The sequence below is a fragment of the Eptesicus fuscus genome, chromosome 1, assembly GCF_027574615.1.
Source record: "Eptesicus fuscus isolate TK198812 chromosome 1, DD_ASM_mEF_20220401, whole genome shotgun sequence".
NCBI classification, from domain to species: domain Eukaryota; kingdom Metazoa; phylum Chordata; class Mammalia; order Chiroptera; family Vespertilionidae; genus Eptesicus; species Eptesicus fuscus.
Window position 1 is genome coordinate 48,997,635 of NC_072473.1, and position 24,335 is coordinate 49,021,969.

The 24,335-nt window shown below is 40.9% G+C and overlaps 1 protein-coding gene across 1 annotated transcript in view; it reads right to left on the reverse strand.

Moving 5' to 3' along the window:
- Positions 1-24,335, reverse strand: part of OPHN1 (oligophrenin 1) — a 625,127-nt gene that overhangs the window by 33,995 nt on the left and 566,797 nt on the right. Inside the window, exon 21 of the mRNA XM_054716147.1 lies at positions 2,510-2,824. Coding sequence (XP_054572122.1) covers positions 2,510-2,824 — 315 coding nt within the window. The remainder of the gene's footprint in view (positions 1-2,509; positions 2,825-24,335) is intronic.

Below are 24,335 nucleotides of genomic sequence, written 5' to 3' on the forward strand. Positions count from 1 at the left end.
AATTCAGTGGCACAGGCAACAGTCCGTCCTCTGCGCGCATTCATGTGCGCGCCTCCCGAGCTCTGCCTTTCGCCGCTCCTCTGTGCCTCCGCCCCACAGCCCAGATTCTCCCAGCATGAGCCTGGCTTCCCAGGGTCTCGCCCGGAACTGGGGTTCAGTGCAGTCGGAGCTGGGGTTCAGCGCAATCTGGAGCTTTTATCTCCTTCCCGCTAGAGAACGCCAGTCAGGTCGTCAGCTGCCCTGTCCTCTCCGGCTCCGTCCTCCCCGCACGTGCGTGTGCTCGTGTCTCCGCCCGTGTCTCCATACCTCAGGCTTTTACAGCTCCTCTGATTCTCCTTGTGGTTTTCTCTTTCCTTCTAGTTGTGGGCATTTCAGTCAGCCAGCTTTCCTGTGGTTCTGGATGATGTCCATTTTGACCTTTAGTTGTATTCTTGAAATTGTTGTGCCAGGCTGCAGGTTAGGTGCTTAACCTATGCCATCATCTTGGTTTCTCCCTATTCTTTTTTTTTAATTACTTTATTGATTAAGGTATCACATATTTGTCCTCAACCCCCCCCCCCACACACGCATGCCCCCACCCCCCTGTTGTCCGTGATCACTGGTTAGGCTCATATGCAAGCACACAAGTCCTTTGGTTGATCTTTCTCCCTTTATCCCCACCCTCCCCTACCTTCCCTCTGAGGTCTGACAGTCTGATCGATGCTGTTCTTGTTCTTCAGTCTATGTTGTTCATCATTTCCCCTAGATGAGTGAGCTCATGTGATACTAGGAATACACTTATAGGAACTGAAAATGAGACAAGCAATAATGGTTATGCTGAGAGGCAAATGAATCAGTCTATAGTGACTTTCTTTCTGGGCCAACAGTTCTTTTGAGTCCCAATTTATATGTCCAACAGTTCTTTATGTGTACATAACAGCAATAATATTTCAGTTCTGGATGGTGGACAAATGGTGGTAATGCAGGTCCGACCCTCTCTGGTTTGGTCCTGGGCAATCTGCAGTGATGCACATCTGCTGACTGCTAGTATGGCAAGGCATCGTCAGTGTCTTCCATCTCTGGACTGTTTCTCTTCTGTCTTCATGGCTGGAGCATTTTATTCTTTTCAATTACCATTTATCCCCCATACCTTCTTCCACCTCCACCCCCCCTCAATCGTCACACTATTGTCTATGTCCATGAATTCTTTCTCTTTTCTATTTTGCTCAATCCCTGCACTCCCTAACACCCCTCGCCTTCTATCAGAGCTGTCTGCCTGCTCTTTATCTATGAGTCTGTCTCTATTTTGCTTGTTAGTTTAGTTTGTTCATCAAATTCCACATAGGAGTGAAATCATATGGCACTTGTCTTTTTCTGACTGGCTTATTTAACTTAACATGATACTCTCTAGGTCCATCCATGCTGTTGCAAATGGTAAGAGTTCTTTCTTTTTTGCAGCTGTGTAGTATTCCATTGTGTAAATGTAGCACAGTTTTTTTTACCTGCTCATTTACTGATGGGCACTTGGGCTGTTTCCAGGTCTTAGCTATTGTAAATAATGCTGTAATGAACATAGGGGTGCATATATTCTTGTGAATTAGTGTTTTGGGTTTCTTCAGATAAATTCCCCGAAGTGAAATTGCTGGGTGTTTTGCAGAAGTTGTGCCCCTTTGTCCTTATTTCTACAAAACTGGAGAGTAAGAATCTATAATAATAAATGCATAATATGCTAACTAGACTGGATGTCCTTTCGGACATCCTTCCGGATGAAGCCAGGACTGCAAGGAAAGCCCGGGTCCCAGGTGCCTGCCGGCGGCCACAGGGAAGCCCGGGTCCCAGGTGTCAGAAGGAAGCTGGTGCCCACAGCTGGGGGAAGGAAGGCCTACTCTTGCACAACTTTTGTACATCAGGACTCTAGTAAGAAAATAATAGTTCACAGAGTCAAAGCTTCTTATAAGAAAGTAAAGTGATACTTGTGCCTTATTGAAAAAAACAAAGGATTTTGTGCCTACAAGACTTGGTAAGATTTAGAACACAGCTCTGCCAGTTAGTAGCCTTTGGCAAGTCACTTACCACTAGGAACCTCAGATTTCTAGTAGAAAAGAAAACAATAATAATACATTCTTCACAGTAAGGTTGTGAGGATCACAAAGAGCATGTCAGTGCCTACTGCAGTGCCAGGCACATAGCAGATACCTAATAAATGGCAACAGTAGCAATAATAATAATAAGTAATATTATTATTATTAAATTACTCCACAAATAATGACTGCCTACTATGGGACAGTTAGGCATTGTTCTAGCACGTGGGATATAGAAGTAAATAAAATAAGTTAAAATTCCCTGCCCTAATGAAGCTTATATTCTAGCAATTACTGTGAATGATTTTTATGTTATTGTCTACCAATCCAATATTAGTGGCAGTAAAATGGAACAGATTTCTACTTATATATCTCCAATTTCAGAAAGATCTGAAAGTGAAAAGTAGTTGGGTTCAGTTTTGGTTCCCATGGGATTCCCAAGCACTTACCCTCCTTGTGATGAACTAGGGGCCGAGGAGCTGGTCTCTTTATGTGTAAAGAGGGGGCCTTGGTGGGCCCAGAGCCTGACACAGGTCCATTGGTGGCCTTGGTCCCTCCTTCATCCTGCAGCCTAGACACCAATTTCCCCACGTCCACCTCGGGGCAGGACTCCAATTTGCCATCTGAAGTAAGTCTGCTTGGGGACTTTCTCCCAGGATCAGGTTCCTCACTCTTCTGAATAGGCAGGTTGGGGTATTGTGGTGGTTTGGGGATTTCTATACTGCTGGTGATAGTACCATTGGGTGTTTGATGTTGGATTTTATCTAGGAAGAGTTGATGCAAAGAGTAAGATTAATGGTAATCTTTATCACCTTTTCATTGAATACATGGTATTGAAAAATTGTACACATTTGCAAAGGAGCTATTATTATGGATCAAATCAACAATATCCTAAAAAATCAATCTCTACTTGTCCCAATTCATATGGAGTCACAAGTCACATCAGATAGGGAATTAAATTCAAGTTCTGAGTATAATTTTCACCACTACAATTCACAATAAAAACACAATCTAACAAGATGCTTTATTCAAAAGGAATTTAAGAGTCATCAATCAATTACATATTCTATTAAATTTTTAAAAGAGACAGCAATTACTCCTTAACTAATTCTATTGACCTCAAACATAATTTGTAAAGACCTCTCAAATTTCAAATTAATAAACTTAACAGAATTTAACTTCTTTATCTTCATAGAAAACAAAACCCAATTCGCCATTTTATGATCTTCTAGCTTTTGTGATCTATAGAATTCCCTGTGACAGTTGAAAAAATATAGGATTTTGTACATGCTTTTCAGTTGTTCTGAGTCTTACATACTTACAGCTTTGAGACTGTAATGAGAACCAGGGATACTTTCCCTAGAAAAATTAACTTACACAAAGACATGCAAAATCTTGAAAACTAATTTTAAGAAATTAATGTAGTCCTCTAAAATCACCTTCCTTAGTTACAGAGAACCTGTATCAGAGTATAGTGGTTAAGAACAGAGCTTCTGGTCAGTTAAATGAGACCTAAGAGACATGTCAACCAATTGTAATACATGTATCTTATTTGGATCTTGATTTTTAAAAACATTAAATATGAGAAAATGAGAGTGTGAACATTAATTACATAGGTAGTAATCTAAAGAAATTACTGTTTTGTTTTTTCTTTGCTTTTAGGTATAATAATCATTGTGATTTTGACTAAAAGGAATGCTAATCTTTTAGAGAGACATACTGAAACATTTATGAATAAAATGTCGTGATGTCATGATGGGACACTGAGTAGGGTATAGATGGAACACAACTGGGTGTGCGGTGGTAGAAGTCAAAGCTGGGTAATAGGTACATGGGGAGTAAGTTATACTTTTCTTCATCTTATGTTTATGTTTGAAATGCTCCATAAAGAAAATGTTATAGAGGCATCAAACAGATTGTCAAACCTCAGAAGGGAAAGGAGGGAAAGGAGGTGGGGTTAGAGATCAACCAAAGGACTTGTATCCATGTATATGAGCATGACCAATGGACATGGACAATAGTGGGTAGGGACATGTGCTGGGAGTCAGGAGCAGTTGGGGAGAGGTCAATGGGGGAGGGAGACATATGTAAAACTTTCAACAATAAAAATTTTTAAAAACTAAAATAAAATGGCAGAGAATTTAAAAAAAGAGAAAATGTTAAAAGAAATTAATAATAATAACAAAAAAAGAAATGCAGGCTTTGGCCCTGGCTGGGTGGCTCAGTTGGTTAGAATATTAAAAGGTTGTGGGATCTATTCCCAGTCAGGGCACATACCTAAGTTGTGAGTTCAATTCCTGGTCAGGGCATATACAAGAGGCAATTGATCTCTCTCTCTCTCTCTCTCTCTCTCTCTCTCTCTCTCTCTCTCTCTCTAAATCAATAATAATAATAATGAAAACACAACATATCCTCAGGTGAGGATTTAAAAAAAAAGAAAGAAAGAAATGCAGGCTCTGGAGCTAGATGCCCAGGACTGATTCTTAGTTCTGCTTCTTACTAACTGTGGGATCTTAGGCAAGTTCATAATATCTCTCTACCTCAAATTTTCTCCACAGAGAAATAGGAATAATAATCGTACCTACCTCTCTATGTTGTAGCAAGGCTTACATGAGATGGTAAATTTATTTCAGTGCCTAGTACATAATAGACACTCAATAAGTGTTAGTTATTATTTATACTATTATGCTCCAGGTAGGCAGTGAGGCAACAGTTTCCATCTGGGAAGGAAGGGCTAAGTCTTGCTGCAAAGACTTTTCCAACCAGAGAGTTTTCTTCTCCTTGGAACCTGTCACCAGTCACTGCTGCCATCATCATAGGGGCCAAGAGGAGTTCATCTATAGTTCCCCTACTCTGGTCCAGGGTAGATACATGATCCTACTTTTCTTAACCCTAATATAATTGCTATCAGACTAGAGCAACCAAATAAAAAAATTAGCAAAGGCTCATAAATATCAGTAGGGACATAAACACAGGACTGCCATGTAACTAGATCATGTGCTTCCAGGACATGCCTTATAGCAGAGGCCACCTTTAAACATCCAGCACTTAGGAGTAACTGCAAGCACATTTACCCTCTCAAAACAATGACATAAACAGTGACATGAAATCCTTCCCCCATATGCTTTAGGCCCAACATCTCAGTTACTTGTTTCCATCTGAATACTTTCTTCTTCTGGTGTAGGGACCCTAGAAAATTACACCCCTGTTATCCTTTAGGGGAAACAGGAGGGGTAAGCTGTGCCTTACAGGTCATAACAGTATCATCACCACCTCAATACAATATAAGAGAGTACAGTCTCATTGAGGTGTGCACCTACATAGTGTCACTTCCACATAGGAAGGATCTTTTCTTAGCTCACAGAAATAGGGGATGGAATGATAAGAGTGATGGGGACTTTGGAAGTAGGCCCTTCTGCCAGGGTAATCATTTCCAAGTTCTGAGATATGTTGAAAAATGACAAAATGGCAATGATAACAATGACAGTAATAACAATGGTAATACTAACAGATGCCATTATTTGAGCACGTTCTCTGTGCTAGGCCCTGATGTAAATATTTTACATGGATTATCTCATGTAATCTTCAAAACTAGTCTATAAAGTAGTATACTCTTTTGAAAAAATATATTTTTATTGATTTCAGAGAGGAATGGAGAGGGAGAGAGAGATAGAAACATCAATGATGAGAGAGAATCACTGATAGGCTGCCTCCTGCACACCCCCCACTGGGGATCGAGCCCAAAACCAGGGCATGTGCCCTTTACCGGAATCGAACCTGAGACCCTTCAGTCCACAGGCCGATGTTCTATCCACTAAGCCAAACCAGCCAGGGCTAAAGTAGTAAACTCTTACTAGTCCCTTTTTACAGATGAGGAATCTAAGGCACTAAGAGGCTCATTGTTACAAGACCAGTGTGGCAGAACTAATTTTCAAAACTTGAAGTCTGTTTCCAGAATCCACACTCTTTCTGAAGAGAGATGTCATTGTTCCTTCAGATAATAAGAGTTCAGTATCATCCCCTTTTCCTAATGAGACATCTGTTTTCAAAGAAAAACACACAGACCAGATTCAGAAACTGCAGAGAATTGGGAGTGAATCCTTATCAGACAGGGAGGCCTCTCTTCTATGTGTGGGAAAGTAGTGGGGAGGAGCTTTGAGAGGTTGCACACTAGCCCAGCAAGATAAATACATCAATTATTAAAATATAAGCAGAATCATGAAAATAAGTGTTATGAGGAGGACAGTGCTAATTCTATCTGATGGGCTGGAGAAGATTTTATAAAATAGGTCACATTTCAGCTGGCACTTGAAGGATTACAATAAGTGGGGGGAAAGGAAAAGGGGATTTCAAACAGAACTTGGAGGCGTAAAATATCATGGTTTCTCTAAGAAAATATAAAATTAAAATAAAAAGTTCAGTATGGCTTGATCATAGAAACCTATTTTAGATGAAAGTGTGAGTAGCTGCATATGAGATTGTTAAAGTGGGTTGGGGCTATATCATGAAAACCATCTTCTAGAACATGAATGCCATGCTCAAGAATATGAACTTTATCATTGGGGTGCAGAGGACCATAATTTTTTGCAGAGAAATGGCATTATTACATGTTTTTAGAATATCCCTTTAGATTCATTATGAAAAGTATAACAGATTAGAGAAACTAGAGGTAAGAAGACCAGATAGGGGACTGCTGATGAGAAAGATCTAAACTGGAGTAGTAGCAGCAAAAATAGAAGATTTAAGAGATGTTAAGGGGCAGATGGACAGAGCTTATATACGGGGATGTGAAGGAGCCCATGAGGATGGACTCACTAAAATACTACACATAAGTGTAATAACAAGTGTGGGGGGAAATAATGAAATTCTACTGGAAAAGAACTGTGGTGAATAGGAGTGGCTCCTTCTTAGAATAGCATTCAGACGGTATAAGAAGTACACTATTATAGTACACAAATGAGCTCTGGAATAAGATGAATGCAAATTGTTGCTCTGTTATTTAGTTGCTGTGTGAATCAGGCAAACTATTCACCCTCTCTAAACCTCCAATACCTTCACTATAGATACCCACCTCATACAGTAAGTGATGAGCACTAAATGAGAATGAATGCATGCCCCTTTAGTATGTCTATAATTCAAAAGATAATAAGTCATGGACACAACCTAAGTGTCACTCAACAGGCGAATGAATAAATAAATTTGAGATTTAGCTTAAAAAAGAAGGATATCTGGCCATTTTCAACAATATGGATGAACCTGGAAGACATTATGCCAAATGAAATAGGCCAGATAAAAAAAGAAAAAAGACTGCATAACCTCATTGATATGTGGAATCTAAAATGTTGACTACATAGAAGCAAAGAGAAGAATGGTAATTATCAGGACCTGGGAAGGGCTTGGGGAACAGGGAAATGTTGGTAAAAGGGTAACAAGTGGCAGTTATATAGTATGAATAAGTCTGAATATCTCATGTACAACATGATGACTATCCTATAAAATAAAAGCCTAATATGCAAATTGACCAAACTGTGGAATGACCAGTCGCTATGACACGCACTGACCACCAGGGGGCAGATGCTCAACAGGCCAGTCAAGGTGGGTGCCAGTGGCAGCCCCCCTCTATTACCCCGCCAGTTGCCTCCCAGAGAGGGAGGTGACCGGCGGCAGTGGCAGGCAGCGCCAGGCAGGCCTAGGCGGGTGCCAGTGGGGACCCCACAGATCAGCCCTGATCGCTGGCCAGGCCTAGAGACCCTATCCATGCACGAATTTCATGCATTGGGCCTCTAGTTGTTAATAATAATATATTGAACACTGGAATTTTTCTAATTGAGTAGATTTAGGTGGTTTCATAAAGTAGTAACCATGTGAGATGATATATGACATGTTAATGAGCTTGATGACAGAAACCATTTCACTATGTATATGTGTATGAAATCATCATTTTATATACTTTGCATATATAAAATTTTACTAAAAAACAAGTGTTGGTGAAAATGTGGAGATATTGAAACATTCATCCATTATTAGTGGGAAAGCATAACGGTACAGATGCTTTAGAAAACAGACTCAAAATAGTTCCTAAAAAGTTTAAAAATAGTGTGGTCATATTACCCAGCAATTCCACGCCTAGGGGTAAACCCAAGATCATTGAAAACATACATTTACACAAAAATCTATGTACAAATGTTCATAGCAGCATTATAGCCAAAAAGTGGAAACAACTCAAGTGTCCATCAACTGATAAATGGATAAACAAAATGTGATATATCCATGTAAGTCAATATTACTTATCCATAAGAAGGAATGAAATATTTATATATACTACATCATGGATTAACCTTGAAATCATTATGATAAGAAGACAGCTACCCAAACCACCACATATTATATGATTCCATTTATATGAAATGTCAAAAATAGGCAAATCCATAGAGAAAGATGGTAAATTAGTGATTTCCAAGTGTTGAGAGGAGTGGGGTTTTGAGATATATAGGGTTCTTTTTGGGGTGATGAAGATGTTATGGAATTAGATGGTTGCATAAGTTGGTGAACATACTAAAAATCACTGATGTGTACTTTAAAAGGGTGAATTTTATGCCATGTGAATTATATTTCAGTAAAAAAAATGAAAATAAAAATGTCTAGATTAGGTGATCCCATTGGTGATCTTCTGTCACAAAGCCCTCATCACACAGAGTAGCAAACTGAATCCCAGAATGGGGAAGTCACTAGCCCAAGTCACTCAGAAAGCTAGTGACCAAGATACAATTAGACCAATTTAGGTCTACTAACAGCCAGCTCACTTATTTATTATACACATTTATTGAGGACTTACGATATGCCAGGTTATATGTTGGTACTATTGATACAGAATGAAAAAAGGCTTTCTGCTGGCAAAAAGATTATACTCTCTTGTGTTTACTTGTAGAGCTTATAAATAAACCAATATATGAATTTACTCAGTAAAAATGAGATTATAGAATAACAGAGTAGGCATTCAATGTGTCTTTCCACTTTCTCCTGAATGCCAACTCACCTCCTCTATGAAGGAGGTTATCCCTTAAACTGGATAAACCCTTTCTCTTCACACCCTTTCTCCTTAAACACACATTAATGTATTATACAAGTATTTACTGAACACATGCAATTTATAGAAATTGTTCTAAGGGAAGGTGATAAAGTGGATCTTACACTCTAATGGAGAAGACAATAAACATGCAAACAAATAGTAGCCAAGTGATATTAATAAAATAAAGCAGTATAAAAGGATAGGAGGAGGAGAAGGAACTCTTTAACTAGAGTACTCTGAAAAGGTCTCTATGAAGAGATGGTATCTAGAAGAATTCTGAATGAAGGAATGAGCCTTGCAAAATTCTGGAGGAAGAATGTTTAGGGCCAAGAGAACAGCAAATGTAAAGGCCCTTAGATAAGTTTGGTACGTATAAGGAACAGCAAAACAAATGAGATTAGAACAGAGATTACAAAGGGGACAGAGAGACTGAATTTCAGAAATGAGGACAGACAGGTAATCAAGGATCATAAAAAGCAGAATGAAATGTAAATTTTCTGCTAAACATAAAAAAGTCACTGAAAATGTGTAGCAGGGAGAACCACATGATCTGAATTATATTTTTAAAGGACGTACATCTTGCTGGTTGCTGTGCAGAATGGATTATAGTCAGGCAAGAAGAAAAGCAAGGATACTAGTTTGGAAGCTACTGTAGCCACCCAGGTAAGAGATGACAGTGGCTCAACCATAAAGATAGCAGTGGGAATTAATAGGGTTTAGCATATAAGGTGCATGTAGAGCTAAAAGGAATTGCTGATGGATTAGATGTAAGGTAAAAGAGATAGAGAGTAATCAAATAAGATTCCAAAGTCTTGACCTTAGTAATTCAGTGACCAGTACTGTCAATTACTTAGATGGGAGAGACCAGAGTAAGAGCAGGTTGAGGAAAAATATGGAATCAAGAGTTGTGTTTTCTGGAGGGGGGGGTTGGGATGAGGGCATGCGACAGGGGGTAGGGGAGGTTGGGGGAAGGTCAATGGGGAAAAAAGGGAGATATATGTACTACTATGTATAATACTTTAAACAATAAAATAAAATTTAAAAAATGAACAAAGACAAAGAAGAATAAAAAAAAAAGAGTTGTGTTTTGTGAATTTTATATTTGAGATGCCCATGAGTTATCCAAGGAAAGCTACTGAACAGGGAGTTTGAGATGGAAATAGAGGGGTAACAACAGTCCTAGATACATATATTTGGAAATCATCCTCAAATTTATGATACTTTAAAGTTGTAAGATTTAATGAGATCATACAGGTAACAAGAAGTGGACTTGAAAAAAATCTGGGACCTTCCAACATGTAAAATTTGGCAAGAGAAGGAAAGCCAGAAGAGGAGATCGAGATAGATATGTCTAGTGAGGTAGAAGGAGAGCTTGGTGTCCTGAAAGCCAAGTGAATTAAGGAGTTAATTAACTGTGTCAAATGTTGTTCACAAGCTAAATATGATGAGAATAGTGGTGTGGGCATTTGGTTTGGCCACATGGAAATTATTGGTAATCCTGAAAAAAAATTGTTTCAGTAGAGTAGTGGGGAGGGAGGCCCATTTAGAATGAGTGCAGTCTCCATACTAAGCAATTATTCTACTGAATGGCATTTATTTGTTCACATACATCTCTCTTCAATCAGCCTATAAACTCCTTGAGAGTAGGGACTGTGTCTTAATTCTACCTAATCACCTAGCACTGTTCCTGTCAGAGAGTGGTTTAATCCATGTGAGCTGATTTTCTCCCCAAATTTATTGAGATATAATTGACAAATAAAAATTGACTCATAGATAGAGAGTAGGCTGCCAGTTATTGGGGGAGGGCGCATAGAGAGATTGAGCAAAAAGGAAAAAATAATCTATATATTTAGGTACACAATATGATGTTTTGATACAGGGATATATTGTGAAATGATTACAACAATCAAGTTAATTAACATCCATCACCTCACACAGTTACTGATTTTTTTATGCGATGAGAATATTTAAGATCTACTCTCTTCAAATGTCAAGTACACAACAGTATTATTAACCATAGTCACAATGCTATACCTTACCTCTCCAGAACTTAGTGATCCTGCATGAATTGACTTCTGTACCTTTTGATCAACACCTTCTCATTCACTATCCCCGTCCAAGTCCCTGCAATCATTACTTTATTTTCTGCTTCTATGAGTTTGACTTTCAGATTCCACATCTAAGTGAGACCATGCAGTATTATTGGTCTGTCTGTCCTTGGCTTATTTCATTTATCATAAGTTTCTCTAGGTTCATACCTGTTTTCCTAAATAACAGGATTTCCATCTTTTTTAATGACTGAATAGTATTCCATTGTGTGTGTGTGTGTGTGTGTGTGTGTGTGTGTGTGTGTGTGTGTATTTCCCACATTTTCTTTATCCATTCATCCATCAATGGATACTAGGTTATTCCCTTATTTTCATTATTGTTAATAATGCTGTAATTAACATGAAAGTGCATATATCTATTTGAGATATTGATTTCATTTCCTTTGGATATATATCCCAGTTCTATTTTTAATTTTTCAAGAAATATCCATACTGTTACCATAATGACTGTACCAATTTACATTCCCACCAACAGTGTATAAGAGTTCCCTGTTCCCTTTTCTTTATATCCTCATCAACACTTGTATTTTGTCTTTTTGGTACTAGCCACCCTAACAAGTGTGAGGTGATATCTCATTGTGGATTTGATTTGCATTTCCTTGATGATTAGTGAAGTTGAGCATTCTCCATATAACTGTTGGTTATTTACATGTCTTGTTTTGAGAAATATCTAATCAGATCCTTTGACCTAGTAAAATTTGAGTTATTTTTATTGAGTTGTGTGAGCTCCTTATATTTTTTGGATATTAACCCCTTATCAGATAATATGGTATACAAATAGCTTTTATTCTGTAGGTTGTCTTTCATTCTGTTGATCATTTCCTTTGCTATGCAGAACCTTTTTAGTTTGACGCAATCACATTTGTCTATTTTCCTTTTGTTGCCAGTGGTTTGGGTATCATATGCAAAAGAAAAAGAAAAAACACTGCCCAGACTAATTTCAAGGAGCTTTCCCCCTATGTTTTCTTCTAGTAGTTTCACAGTGATGGGTCTTACACTTAAGTCTGATACATTTTGAGTTGATTTTTTGTATATGGTGTGAGGTAAACGTCCAATTTCTTTCTTTTGCATGTGGATATCCACTGTGTTCTTGGCAATTTTGTTAAAGATCAAGGGACCATAAATATGTGGATTTATTTCTGGGCTCATTATTCTGTTTCATTGGTCTAAATATCCATTTTATGCCAGTACTACTAGTATACTATTTTGATTATGATAGCTTTATGCTATATTTTGAAATCAGAAACTGATGTCTCCAACTTTGTTCTTTCTCAAGATTGCTTTGGCTATTTGAGGTCTTTTGTGGTACCATATTAATTTTAGAATTGTTTTGTCTATTTTAAAGAGAAATGCCATTGTAATATTTAAAAATCTTTATTATTGAATGTATTACATATGTCCCTATTCTCCCCCATTACCCTCTACAACCCTCCTTCTCCCCCAAGCCCTCACCACCCTACCATCTGTGTCCATGGGTTATGTACATACACACATGAGTTCATTGGTTGATCTTCCCCTCTCCACATCCCCTGCATTCCCTCTGAGGTTTAACCATCTGATTAATGTCTCCAGGACTCTGGGTCTATTTTTGTTCATTAGTTTATGTTGTTCATTAAATTCCACATATGAGCGGGATCATGTGATATTTATCTTTCTCTGACTGGCTTACTTCGCTTAGCATAATGCTGTCTAGTTCCATCCATCCTGTTAAAAATGGTAAAAGTTCTTTCTTTTTTTACAGGTGCATATTATTCCATTGTATAGATGTAACACAGCATACAATGGAGTCAAGCCAGTCTCTTTAATAAATGGTGATAGCAATATCTTTATGGATACATCTCCTAGGACAATGGAAACTAAGGAGAAAAAAACAAATGGGACTACATTAAAATAAAAGGCTTCTGCACAGCAAAAGAAACCATCAACAAAATAACAAGAGAGCCTACTACATGGAAGAACATATTTGCTAATGATATATCTGATAAGGGGTTAACTTTGAAAATTTACAGGGAACTCATACAACTTAATGAAGGAAGACAAATAACCCAGTTAAAAAATTGGCAAAGAACCTGAATAGACACTTCTCCAAAATGGACATACAAAAGCCCAAGAGACATATGAAAAAACTAGAGGCCTGGGGCACAAAATTGTGCATGGGGGGGGGGCGAGGGGCAGGGTGTCCCTCAGCCCAGCCTGCACTATCTCCAATCTGGGACCCCTCAAGGGATGCCCGACTGCCCTCTCACAATGTAAGACTGCTGGCTCCCAACCGCTCACCTGCCTGCCCCTAACTGCTTCAGCCTGCCAGCCTGATCACCCCCTAACCACTCCCCTGCCAGCCTGATTGACACCTAACTGCTCCCCTGCCTGCTTAGTCACCCCTAACTGCCCTGTCCTGCAGACTGTTCACCCCGAACTGCCCTCCCTTGCCAGCCTGGTTGCCCCTAACTTCCCTCTCCTGCTGGCCTGATCACCCCCAACTGCCCCCCCTGCAGGCCTGGTCCCCCCCAACTACCCTCTCCTGAAGGCCTTGTCCCTCCCAACTGGCCTCCCCTGCAGGCCTGGTCCCCCCAACTGCCCTCCCCTGCAGGTCTTGTCCCCCCCAACTGCCCTCCCCTGCAGGCTTGGTCACCCCCAACTGCCCTCCTCTGACAGCTCAGTCACCCATAACTGCCCTCCCCTGCAGGCCTTGTCCCTCCCAACTACTCTCCCCTGCAGGATTGGTCCCCACCAACTTCCCTCCCATGCAGGCCTGGTTGCACCTAACTGCCCTCCCCTGCAGGCCTGGGTCCCCCCCCAAATGCCCTCCCCTGTAGGCCTGGTCCCCCTCTACTGCCCTCCCCTGCAGGCCTGGTCACCCCCAACTGCCCTCCTCTGACAGCTCAGTCACCCATAACTGCCCTCCCCTGCAGGCCTGGGCCCCCCAAATGCCCTCCCCTGCAGGCCTGGTCCCCCACAATTACCCTCTCCTGCAGGCCTGGTCCCCCACAATTGCCCTCCCCTGCAGGCCTGGGCCCCACCAAATTCCCTCCCCTGCAGGCCTGGTTGCCCCTAACTGCCCTACCCTGCTGGCCTGGTCAACCCTAACTGCACTCCCCTGCCAGACTGGTTGCCCCTAACTGCTCTCCCCTGCTGGCCTGGTTCCCCCCCCAAATGCCCCTCCCTGCAGTCCTGGTCCCCCCCAAATGCCCTCCCCTGCAGTCCTGGTTCCCCCTAACTGTCCTCCCCGGCAGGCCTGGTCACCCCTCACTGTCCTCCCCTGCAGGCCTGGTCACCCCCAACTGCCCTCCTCTGCCAGCCTGGTCACCCCTCACTGCCCTCCCCTCAGGCCTGGTCACCCCCAACTGCCCTCCTCTGCCAGCCCGGTCATGCCTAACTGCCCTCTCCTGATGGCTTGATTGCCCAAAACTGCCCTCCTCTGCTGGCCATCTTATGGCAGCCATCTTGTGTCCACCTGGGGGCAGCCATCTTTGACCTCATGGAGGTGACCATCATGTGTGTTGGAGTGACAGTCAATTTGCATATTACCCTTTTATTAGATAGGATAGAGGCCTGGTGTACAAGTGGGGGCCAGCTGGTTTGCCCTGAAGGTTGTCCTGGATCAGGGTGGGGGTCCCACTGGGGTGCCTGGCCATGCCCCCCAGCGACCCAAGCTCCCAGTCCTTCCTTTTTTTCTTTTTTCTTTTTTTTCAGTGCCTCCTTGAGCGGAGGCTAGGGCCAGCTGGAAGCAGGTATCTGGGATTTATTTATCTTCTTTAATTGAAATTTGGTAGCCTTGAGCAGAGGCCAAGGCCGGCCAGGGTGGGCGGGAAGCTTGGCTTCCTCCATCGCCGGGGGCAACCCAAGCCTCCTGCTCACTCCAGCTCCATGGCTGCCAACATCATGGTTGGGTTAATTTGCATACTCGCTCCTGATTGGCTGGTGGGTGTAGCAGAGTGATGGTTAATTTGCATGTTTCTCTTTTATTCTTTTTTATTTTTATTTTTTTAATTTCTTATTGATTAAGGTGTCACATATTTGCCCTCATCCCCCCATTCCCATCCCACACCCCTCCCCATGGATGCCCCAACCCCCTGTTGAACTTAACCGTTGGATAGGCTCATATGCATGCACACAAGTCCTTTGGTTGATCTCTCCCCCCTCCCCCCAACCTCCCCTATCCTCCCTCTGAGGCCCGATAGTCCGATCGATGCCTCCTTGTTTCTGGTTCTGTTCTTGTTCATCAGTCTATGTTGTTCATCATTTCCCCTAGATGAGCGAGATCATGTGTCACTAGATATATACTTATACGAACTGAATGTGAGACGAGCAATAATAGTTATGCTGACAGGCAAATGAATCAGTCTGTAGTGAGTTTCTTTCTGGACCAACAGTTCTTTTGAGACCCAATTTCAATGTCCACCAGTTCTTTATGTGTACATGTCAGCACTGACCCCTCAACTCTGGATGGTGGACAAATGGTGGTAACGGAGGTCCGACTCCCTCTGGTTTGGTCTCGGCCGGACCCAGGGGCATGGCTTCACCCGGACTCAGGGGCACGTGGCCTCACCCAGACCCAGGGGCGCGTGGCCTCTCCCAGACCCAGGGGTGCGTGGCCTCACCCGGACCTAGGTGCGCGAGACCTCACCCGGATCCAGGGACAGATGGCCTCACCCAGACCCGGGGGCGCGTGGCCTCTCCCTGACCCAGGGGTGCGTGGCCTCACCTGGACCTAGGTATGCGAGGCCTCACCCGGACCCAGGGGCGAGTGGCCTCTCCCAGACCCAGGGACGCGTGGCCTCACCCGGACCCGGGACCCAGCCTCTTTTATTAGTGTAGATGTTCAGTCACTAATCATCCAAGTGATGCAAATCAAAATGACAATGAGATACCACCTCACACTTGTTAGAATGGCTATCATTAACAAATCAACAAAAAAACAAATTTTAGTGAGGATGTGGAAGAAAGGGAACCCTTGGAAAATGGCGACGGAATAGAGTCGGGTTTGGAGTCTGTTCCTGGGGCGGAGAGTCGGAGCAGCAGAGGCTCGCAGAGGGAGTGTATGTGGGCAAGCCAAGGGACAGCTAAACTCCAGGAGAAGGCGGGGAGTGCTGGGCAGTGTTCCCCTGACCTTGCAGCACCCACAGGGGCTGGGTCCCCTCCTGGAGCTGCGGGCTTGCCGGGCGCCTCGCCATCTTGCAAGGAAAGGAGGATTTTAGTGGAAACCTGATTTTCCGCAACAACTGCAAACACTGAACTGCTGGGAGCACCAGACCACCGGTCCCCTATCAGCGCAAACATTCTGATTCAAAGAAACTCTTCACTGCACCACGGAAAGGTCAGATTTCGCCTGAAATGAGGGGCGGTTTCTAATCCCCGCGGTGGGTGAGGGAAGCGCTGGGTGAGGGAAGCGCGGCAGCCGCAGGACCTGCAGGAGCCGGGAGGGCTGTGCCTAGAAAAATCTGCGGCAGTTGGAACTGCCGTGATCCGTGAATGAGGAGGGGGGTCTTCTGAGCTGCTAACAGAAGTGACCTCTTGAAAGCAACTCATTTTAATCTGACGAGGAGGGTCAGACTAAGAATTTTCAAAGGAGTGCAGGCTCCTTAGCCTGGTGCACAGACCCACGGACCGCACACTTGGGCTCTTTCCGACTCTGATTGCTAAGCCCAATACAGAGGTAAACCCAGGTGGAAACCCTGAAAGACTGCAGGGGGAAGGTGTTTTTTCGGAACCTGGGGACCAGAGCTGCGTGTGACCATCAGAGAGGCAGCTCTGAGGCGCACACCTCCACAAACCTGTAGTGAGTGCCATAGAGGGGAAAAAAAAAAAAAAACAGGTAGAGAGGCCCGGAAGTCAATTCAGAAACACTGCCACCCAGGGGCTGAAACGCTAATTGTCTCTGGTGTAATAAAAAATAAATACGAGAAATTAAGACAGGGCTGGCTTAAAAAGCAGGACTGGCTTCCAACACTGAGGAGCCCTGGAATGAAGCTGAACTGAAATACCGCCCAGACTGGGAAACAGGCGTACAAAACAGAATAATAGAGGAAGTGAATGACAGCCGCTACTGCACATTTTAGTCTTCCTATTTTTTAATTTTCAATTCTTTTTTCAATTTTTTAAATTTTTTATTCTCATATTTTTTATTTTCATTTTTTGCATCTTTTACTTAAGAAACTAATTTTTTTCTTTTTCCTCACTCGATTTTCACCTTTTTAATTATTACATTTTTATTTTCAATCAGCACTATTATTACTATTATTTTACTTTTTTTTTTTAATGTCATTTGATTTTCTCTTTCTTTTATTTTTGGATTAGTGTCCTACATTCGATTTGCATCTTTTCCTTACAATCGCTTTACCATATCTCAAAGCTAACATTATGCCATCACTCTACTCCTAACCTTTCCCCCTTGGTCCCCAGTTTATCTTAACCCTTTCTGGCTTTAGATTTTCCCTACTTTTTCAGTTTACTCCCTACTAAAACTTCACCCTACTTATATATCTAATTCCCAACCCCCTGCTCCAAATCCATACAAACCTCACTCTACGCTACCTTAAAAAAATTATTTTTCTCTCGGGCCTTTTGTTGTTGTTTGCTTGAATGTTGATTAGATTGAATTTTTATGCTTTTTTATGAGATTGTTTTGATTATTCTTTTTGTTGGTTTGGTTGGTTCTTTTGTTTGCTTTGTTTTTGTTTGTTTTTTACTTTTGTTTTCCCTTGCCTCACTTGATATTAGCTGCTGTTGCAGTTTGTATTAATCTCCAGGCTCGTGTTGCTGGAATTTGCTGGGAATAGTGGTTGTTCTAGTGGAGTTTACTCCCCATATATACAGTTTGTTCCCCTTTTCTCTCTTAGTATCATTCTTGTCTCTCTTACTTTTTTTTTCTTTTCCTTTTCTTTTCTGTTATTTCTTTTTCTTTTCTTTCTTTCTGCTCTTTTCCCAAGTTCAGATTCACACTCTTTGTTTTTTTTTTTTTTTTTCCGTTGTGGTTCTTTCTTTTTACTTTCCCTCTTCCACTCCTATTCCCTAATTTGTCTTTCTCTGGTGGTTACCTTTATTGGAGGTTATTAATATCGTGAATACAATTCTGTTCAGTGCCTTGTCTGTTGTGCCTGGTTGTGTTGTATTTTATACCTTTAAATCAACGCCAGAGAGAGAAATCTATATAACCAGACATCCGGAGAAGAGAGACCATGAGGAGACAAAGAAACAGCCCCCACAGGAAAGAGAAGCAGGCATCACCAGAAAAGGAAGTAAACGATTTAGAGGCAAACAACCTATCAGAGAAAGAATTCAGATAAATGGTCATAAAGTGGCTGAAAAGGATGGAAGACAAATTCGACAATATGAGTAAGAACCAAGAAGAAATGAAGAAGAACCAAGAAGAAATGAAAAATGACATCGCTGCTGTAAAGAACTCAATAGAAAGCATCAAGAGTAGACTAGATGAAGCAGAGGACTGCATAAGTGAGCTAGAAGACAAGATGGAAAAAAATACCCAATTACAACAGCTTCTAGAAACAAAAATTAGAAAGATTGAGGAGAGCATAAGGGAACTTCGGGACAATACAAAACAAAACAACATCAGGATAATAGGGGTGCCAGAAGGAAAGGAAACTGAGCAAGGAATAGAAAACCTGTTTGAAGAAATAATAACAGAAAACTTCCCTGATATAGGGAAGAAAAAACCCCACACAAATCCAAGAAGCTCACAGAGTTCCAAGCAAAATGAACCCCAAAAGACAGACGCCAAGGCACATTATAGTTAAGTTGGCAAACACCAACGACAAAGTAAGAATCTTACAAGCGGTCAGAGAGAGACAGACAGTTACATACAAAGGAACCCCCATCAGACTAGCAACTGATTTCTCAACAGAAACTCATCAGGCCTGAAGGGAATGGAATGAAATATACCAAGTCATGCAAAGGAAGGGTCTAAATCCAAGAATACTGTACCCAGCAAGGCTATCAATCAAAATTGAAGGTGAAATCAGGAGCTTCAGAGACAAAAAAGGACTAAGGGAGTTTATCACCACCAAACCAGCAATGAAAGAAATGCTAAAGGGTCTGCTGTAAAAAAAAAAAAAAAAAAGAAAGAAAGAAAGAAATAGGAAGCAAAGAAGGTACACAGGGGTATAGAATAAAAATGGCGTCAAATAAGTACCTATCAATAATAACTTTAAATGTAAATGGATTGAATGCCCCAATCAAAAGACACAGGGTAACAGACTGGATAAGAAAACAAAACCCAGATATCTGCTGTCTACAGGAAACCCACCTCAAAAAAAAGGATGCATACAGACTGAGAGTAAAGGGATGGAAAAAGGTTTTCCAGGCAAATGGAAATGAAAAAAAAGCTGGGGTTGCAATACTTATATCTGACAAATTAGATCTCAAAGTGAAGGACATAACAAGAGATAATGAAGGCCACTTCATAATACTAAAGGGAGAAATCCAACAAGAAGAAATAACTCTAGTAAACATATATGCACCCAATACAGGAGCACCAAGATACATTAAAAACCTCCTGGAAGATATCAAAGGAGAGATTGACATTAATACAATCATAGTAGGAGACTTCAATACCCACTATCACCATTGGACAAATCCTCTAAACAAAAAATCAGCAAAGAAACATCAATCCTAAATGACTCACTAGAACAGATGGAATTAATCGACATCTTCAGAACATTTCACCCCAAAGCCACAGAATATACATTCTTCTCAAGTGCACATGGGTCATTTTCAAAGATAGACCATATGTTAGGACATAGGCAAAGTCTCTCCAAATTCAAGAAGATAGAAATCATATCAAGTATCTTCTCAGATCGCAGTGGCATAAAACTGGAAATCAACTACAATAAAAACAACCCAAAGAAATCAAACACTTGGAGACTAAACAGCATGCTATTAAACCATGACTGGGTTACCAAAGACATCAAGGAAGAAATAAAAAACATCATGGCAACAAACGACAATGAAAACACAACAATCCAAAATCTATGGGACACAGCGAAAGCAGTCCTGAGAGAGAAGTTCATAGCTCTACAAGCTTACTGCAAAAAACAAGAAACAATGGTAATAAATTACCTAACCCAACAACTCAAAGAGTTAGAGAGAGAGCAACAAGATAAGCCCAGTGTAAGCAGAAGGAAAGAAATAATAAAGATCAGAGCAGAGATAAACGACATAGAGACCAAAGAAACAATACAAAAGATCAACAAAACCAAGGGCTGGTTCTTTGAAAGGATAAACAAGATTGATGGACCTCTAGCCAGGCTCACCAAGAAGCAAAGAGAGAGGACCCAAATAAACAAAATCAGAAATGAAAGAGGTGAAATAACAACAGATCCCGACGAAATACAAAGGATTGTTACAAAATACTACGAACAACTCTACTCCAACAAACTGGACAACCTAGAGGAAATCGACATATTCCTAGAAAAATACAACCTTCCAAAACTCAATCAGGAAGATTCTAAACAGCTCAACATGCCAGTAACTATGGAAGAAATTGAAGCAGTCATCAAAAAGCTTCCAGCAAACAAAAGCCCGGGGGCAGATGGCTTCACAGGAGAGTTTTATCAAACTTTCAAGGAAGAACTAAAACCTATCCTCCTCAGACTATTCCAAAAAATTCAAGAGGAAGGAACACTTCCAGGCTCCTTCTATGAAGCCAGCATCACCCTAATACCAAAACCAGATAAAGACAACTCAATGAAAGAGAATTACAGGCCAATATCCCTCATGAACATTGATGCCAAACTCCTCAACAAAATTCTAGCAAATCGGCTCCAGCAGTACATCAGAAAGATCATACACCACGACCAAGTAGGATTTATTCCAGGAATGCAAGGATGGTACAATATCCGCAAATCAATAAACGTGATACATCACATAAACAAATTGAGAGATAAAAATCATATAGTCATATCAATAGATGCAGAAAAAGCATTTGACAAAATCCAACACCCTTTCTTGATAAAAACTCTCAACAAGGTGGGAATAGAAGGCTCATACCTCAACATAATAAAAGATATTTATGATAAACCCACAGCAAACATCATACTCAATGGGCAAAAACTAAAACCATTTCCCCTAAGAACAGGAACAAGACAGGGATGCCCACTCTCACCACTCCTGTTTGACATAGTACTGGAAGTATTAGCTATCGCAATTAGGCAAGAAGAAGAAATAAGAGGCATCCAAATTGGAAAAGAAGAAGTGAAGCTGTCCTTATTTGCAGATGACATGATATTGTACATAAAAAACCCAAAAGATTCCATCAAAAAACTAATAGACTTAATAAATGAATTCGGCAATGTAGCTGGATACAAAATTAACGCCAAGAAATCTATGGCTTTTCTATATACCAATAATGAACTTACAGAAAGAGAGACTAAAAAAGCAATCCCATTTACCATCGCACCAAAAAAATTAAGATACCTAGGAATAAACTTAACTAAGGAGGTAAAAGACCTATACGCAGAAAACTACAGGACACTGAAAAAAGAGATAGAGGAAGACGTAAACAGATGGAAGAACATACCATGTTCCTGGATTGGTAGAATCAACATCATTAAAATGTCCATACTACCCAAAGCAATCTACAGGTTCAATGCACTCCCCATCAAAATACCAACAGCATATTTCACAGACCTAGAAAGAACTCTCCAAAAATTCATCTGGAATAAAAAAAGACCCCGACTAGCCTCAGCAATCCTCAGAAAGAAGAATAAAGTAGGTGGGATTTCAATACCAGATTTCAAGCTGTATTACAAAGCCACTGTTCTCAAAACAGCCTGGTACTGGCACAAGAACAGACATATTGATCAATGGAACAGAATAGAGAACCCAGATATCGACCCAAACCACTATGCTCAATTAATATTTGACAAAGGAGGCAAGAACATACAATGGAGTCAAGACAGTCTCTTCAATAAATGGTGTTGGGAAAACTGGACAGATACATGCAAAAAAATGAAACTATATCACCAACTTACACCATACACAAAAATAAACTCAAAATGGATACAGGACTTAAACATAAGACGGGAAACCATAAAAATACTAGAGGAATCCACAGGCAACAAAATCTCAGACATATGCCACAAGAACTTCTTCACTGACACTGCCCCTAGGGCAATGGAAGCTAAAGAGAAAATTAACAAATGGGACTACATCAAAATAAAAAGCTTTTTTACAGCAAAAGAAACCATCAACAAAACAACAAGAAAGCCCACTGCATGGGAAAACATATTTGCAAATGCTATCACTGATAAAGGTTTAATCTCCAACATCTATAGGCAGCTTATGCAACTTAATAAGAGGAAGATAAATGATCCAATAAAAAAATGGGCAACAGACCTAAACAGAATATTTTCAGAAGAAGACAGAAGGAAGGCCAAGAGACACATGAAAACATGTTAAAAGTCACTTATTATCCGAGAGATGCAAATCAAAACAACAATGAGGTACCATCTCACACCTGTCAGAATGGCTATCATCAACAAATCAACAAACAACAAGTGTTGGCGAGGATGCGGAGAAAAAGGAACCCTCGTGCACTGCTGGTGGGAATGCAGACTGGTGCAGCCACTGTGGAGAACAGTATGGAGTTTCCTCAAAAAACTGAAAATGGAACTCCCATTTGACCCAGTAATCCCACTCCTGGGAATATATCCGAAGAAACTAGAAACACCAATCAGAAAGGATATATGCACCACTATGTTCATAGCAGCACAATTTACAATAGCTAAGATTTGGAAACAGCCTAGGTGCCCATCAGCAGATGACTGGATCGGAAAAATGTGGTACATCTACACAATGGAATACTATGCTGCCATAAAAAAGAAGGAATTCTCATCATTTGCAGCAACCTGGATGGAATTGGAGAACATTATGCTAAGTGAAATAAGCCAGTCAATGAAAGAAAAATACCACATGATCTCACTCATTTAGGGATAGTAAAGAACATTATAAAGTGGTGAACAAAAGATAGATACAGAGACAGTAAAGCATCAAACAGACTTTCAAATTACAGGGGGAAAGTTTGGGAAAGGTGGGGGAGTTATGAAATCAAACGAAGGACTTGTATGCATGCATATAAGCATAAACAATGGACGCAAAACTCTGGGGGGGGAGAGCATGTGTGGGTGTGGGGTGGGGGGGTAATAGTAAGATATGTACACATATAATACCTCAATAAAAATATTAAAAAAAAGAAAAAAAAAAAAGAAAGGGAACCCTAGTACACTGCTGGTGGAAAAGCAGACTGGTGAAGTCTCTGTGGAAAACAGTTTGAGGTTTCCTCAAAAAATTAAAAATGAAACCACTATTTGACCCAGTGATTCCACTTCTTGGAATATATCCCAATAATTCAGAAACACTTATCAGAAAGAATATATGCACCCCTACGTTCATAGCAGCACAATTTACAATGGCTAAGATTTGGAAACAGCCTAAGTGGCCATCAGCAGATGCAATTGGGATTTTTAAAAAATATATTTTAGTGATTTTAGAGAGGAAGAGAGAGGGAGAGTGAGATAGAAACATCAATGATGAGAGAGAATCATTGATTGGCTGCCTCCTGCATGCCCCCTACTGGGGATCAAGCCTGCAACCCAGGCATGTGCCCTTGGCCAGAAAAGAACCTGTTACTCTTCAGTCAGTAGGCTGACACTCTATCCATTGAGCCAAACCAGCTAGGGCGCCATTGGGACTTTTATAGGGATTGCAATTAATTTGTAGATAGTTCTGGGTAGTGTGGACATTTTTACAGTATTAATTCTTCTAATAAATGAATACAGAATATCTTTCCATTTATTTGTCTTCAATTTCTTTCATCAATGCCTTCTAATTTTCAGTACATAGGACTTCAACTCCTTGGTTAAATTTATTCCTAAAGTTTTTTTCATGCTATTATAAAAGGGATGGTTATGCCGAAACCGGTTTGGCTCAGTGGATAGAGCATCGGCCTGCGGACTCAAGGGTCCCAGGTTCGATTCCGGTCAGGGGCATGTACCTTGGTTGCGGGCACATCCCCAGTAGGGGGTGTGCAAGAGGCAGCTGATCGATGTTTCTAACTCTCTATCCCTCTCTCTTCCTCTCTGT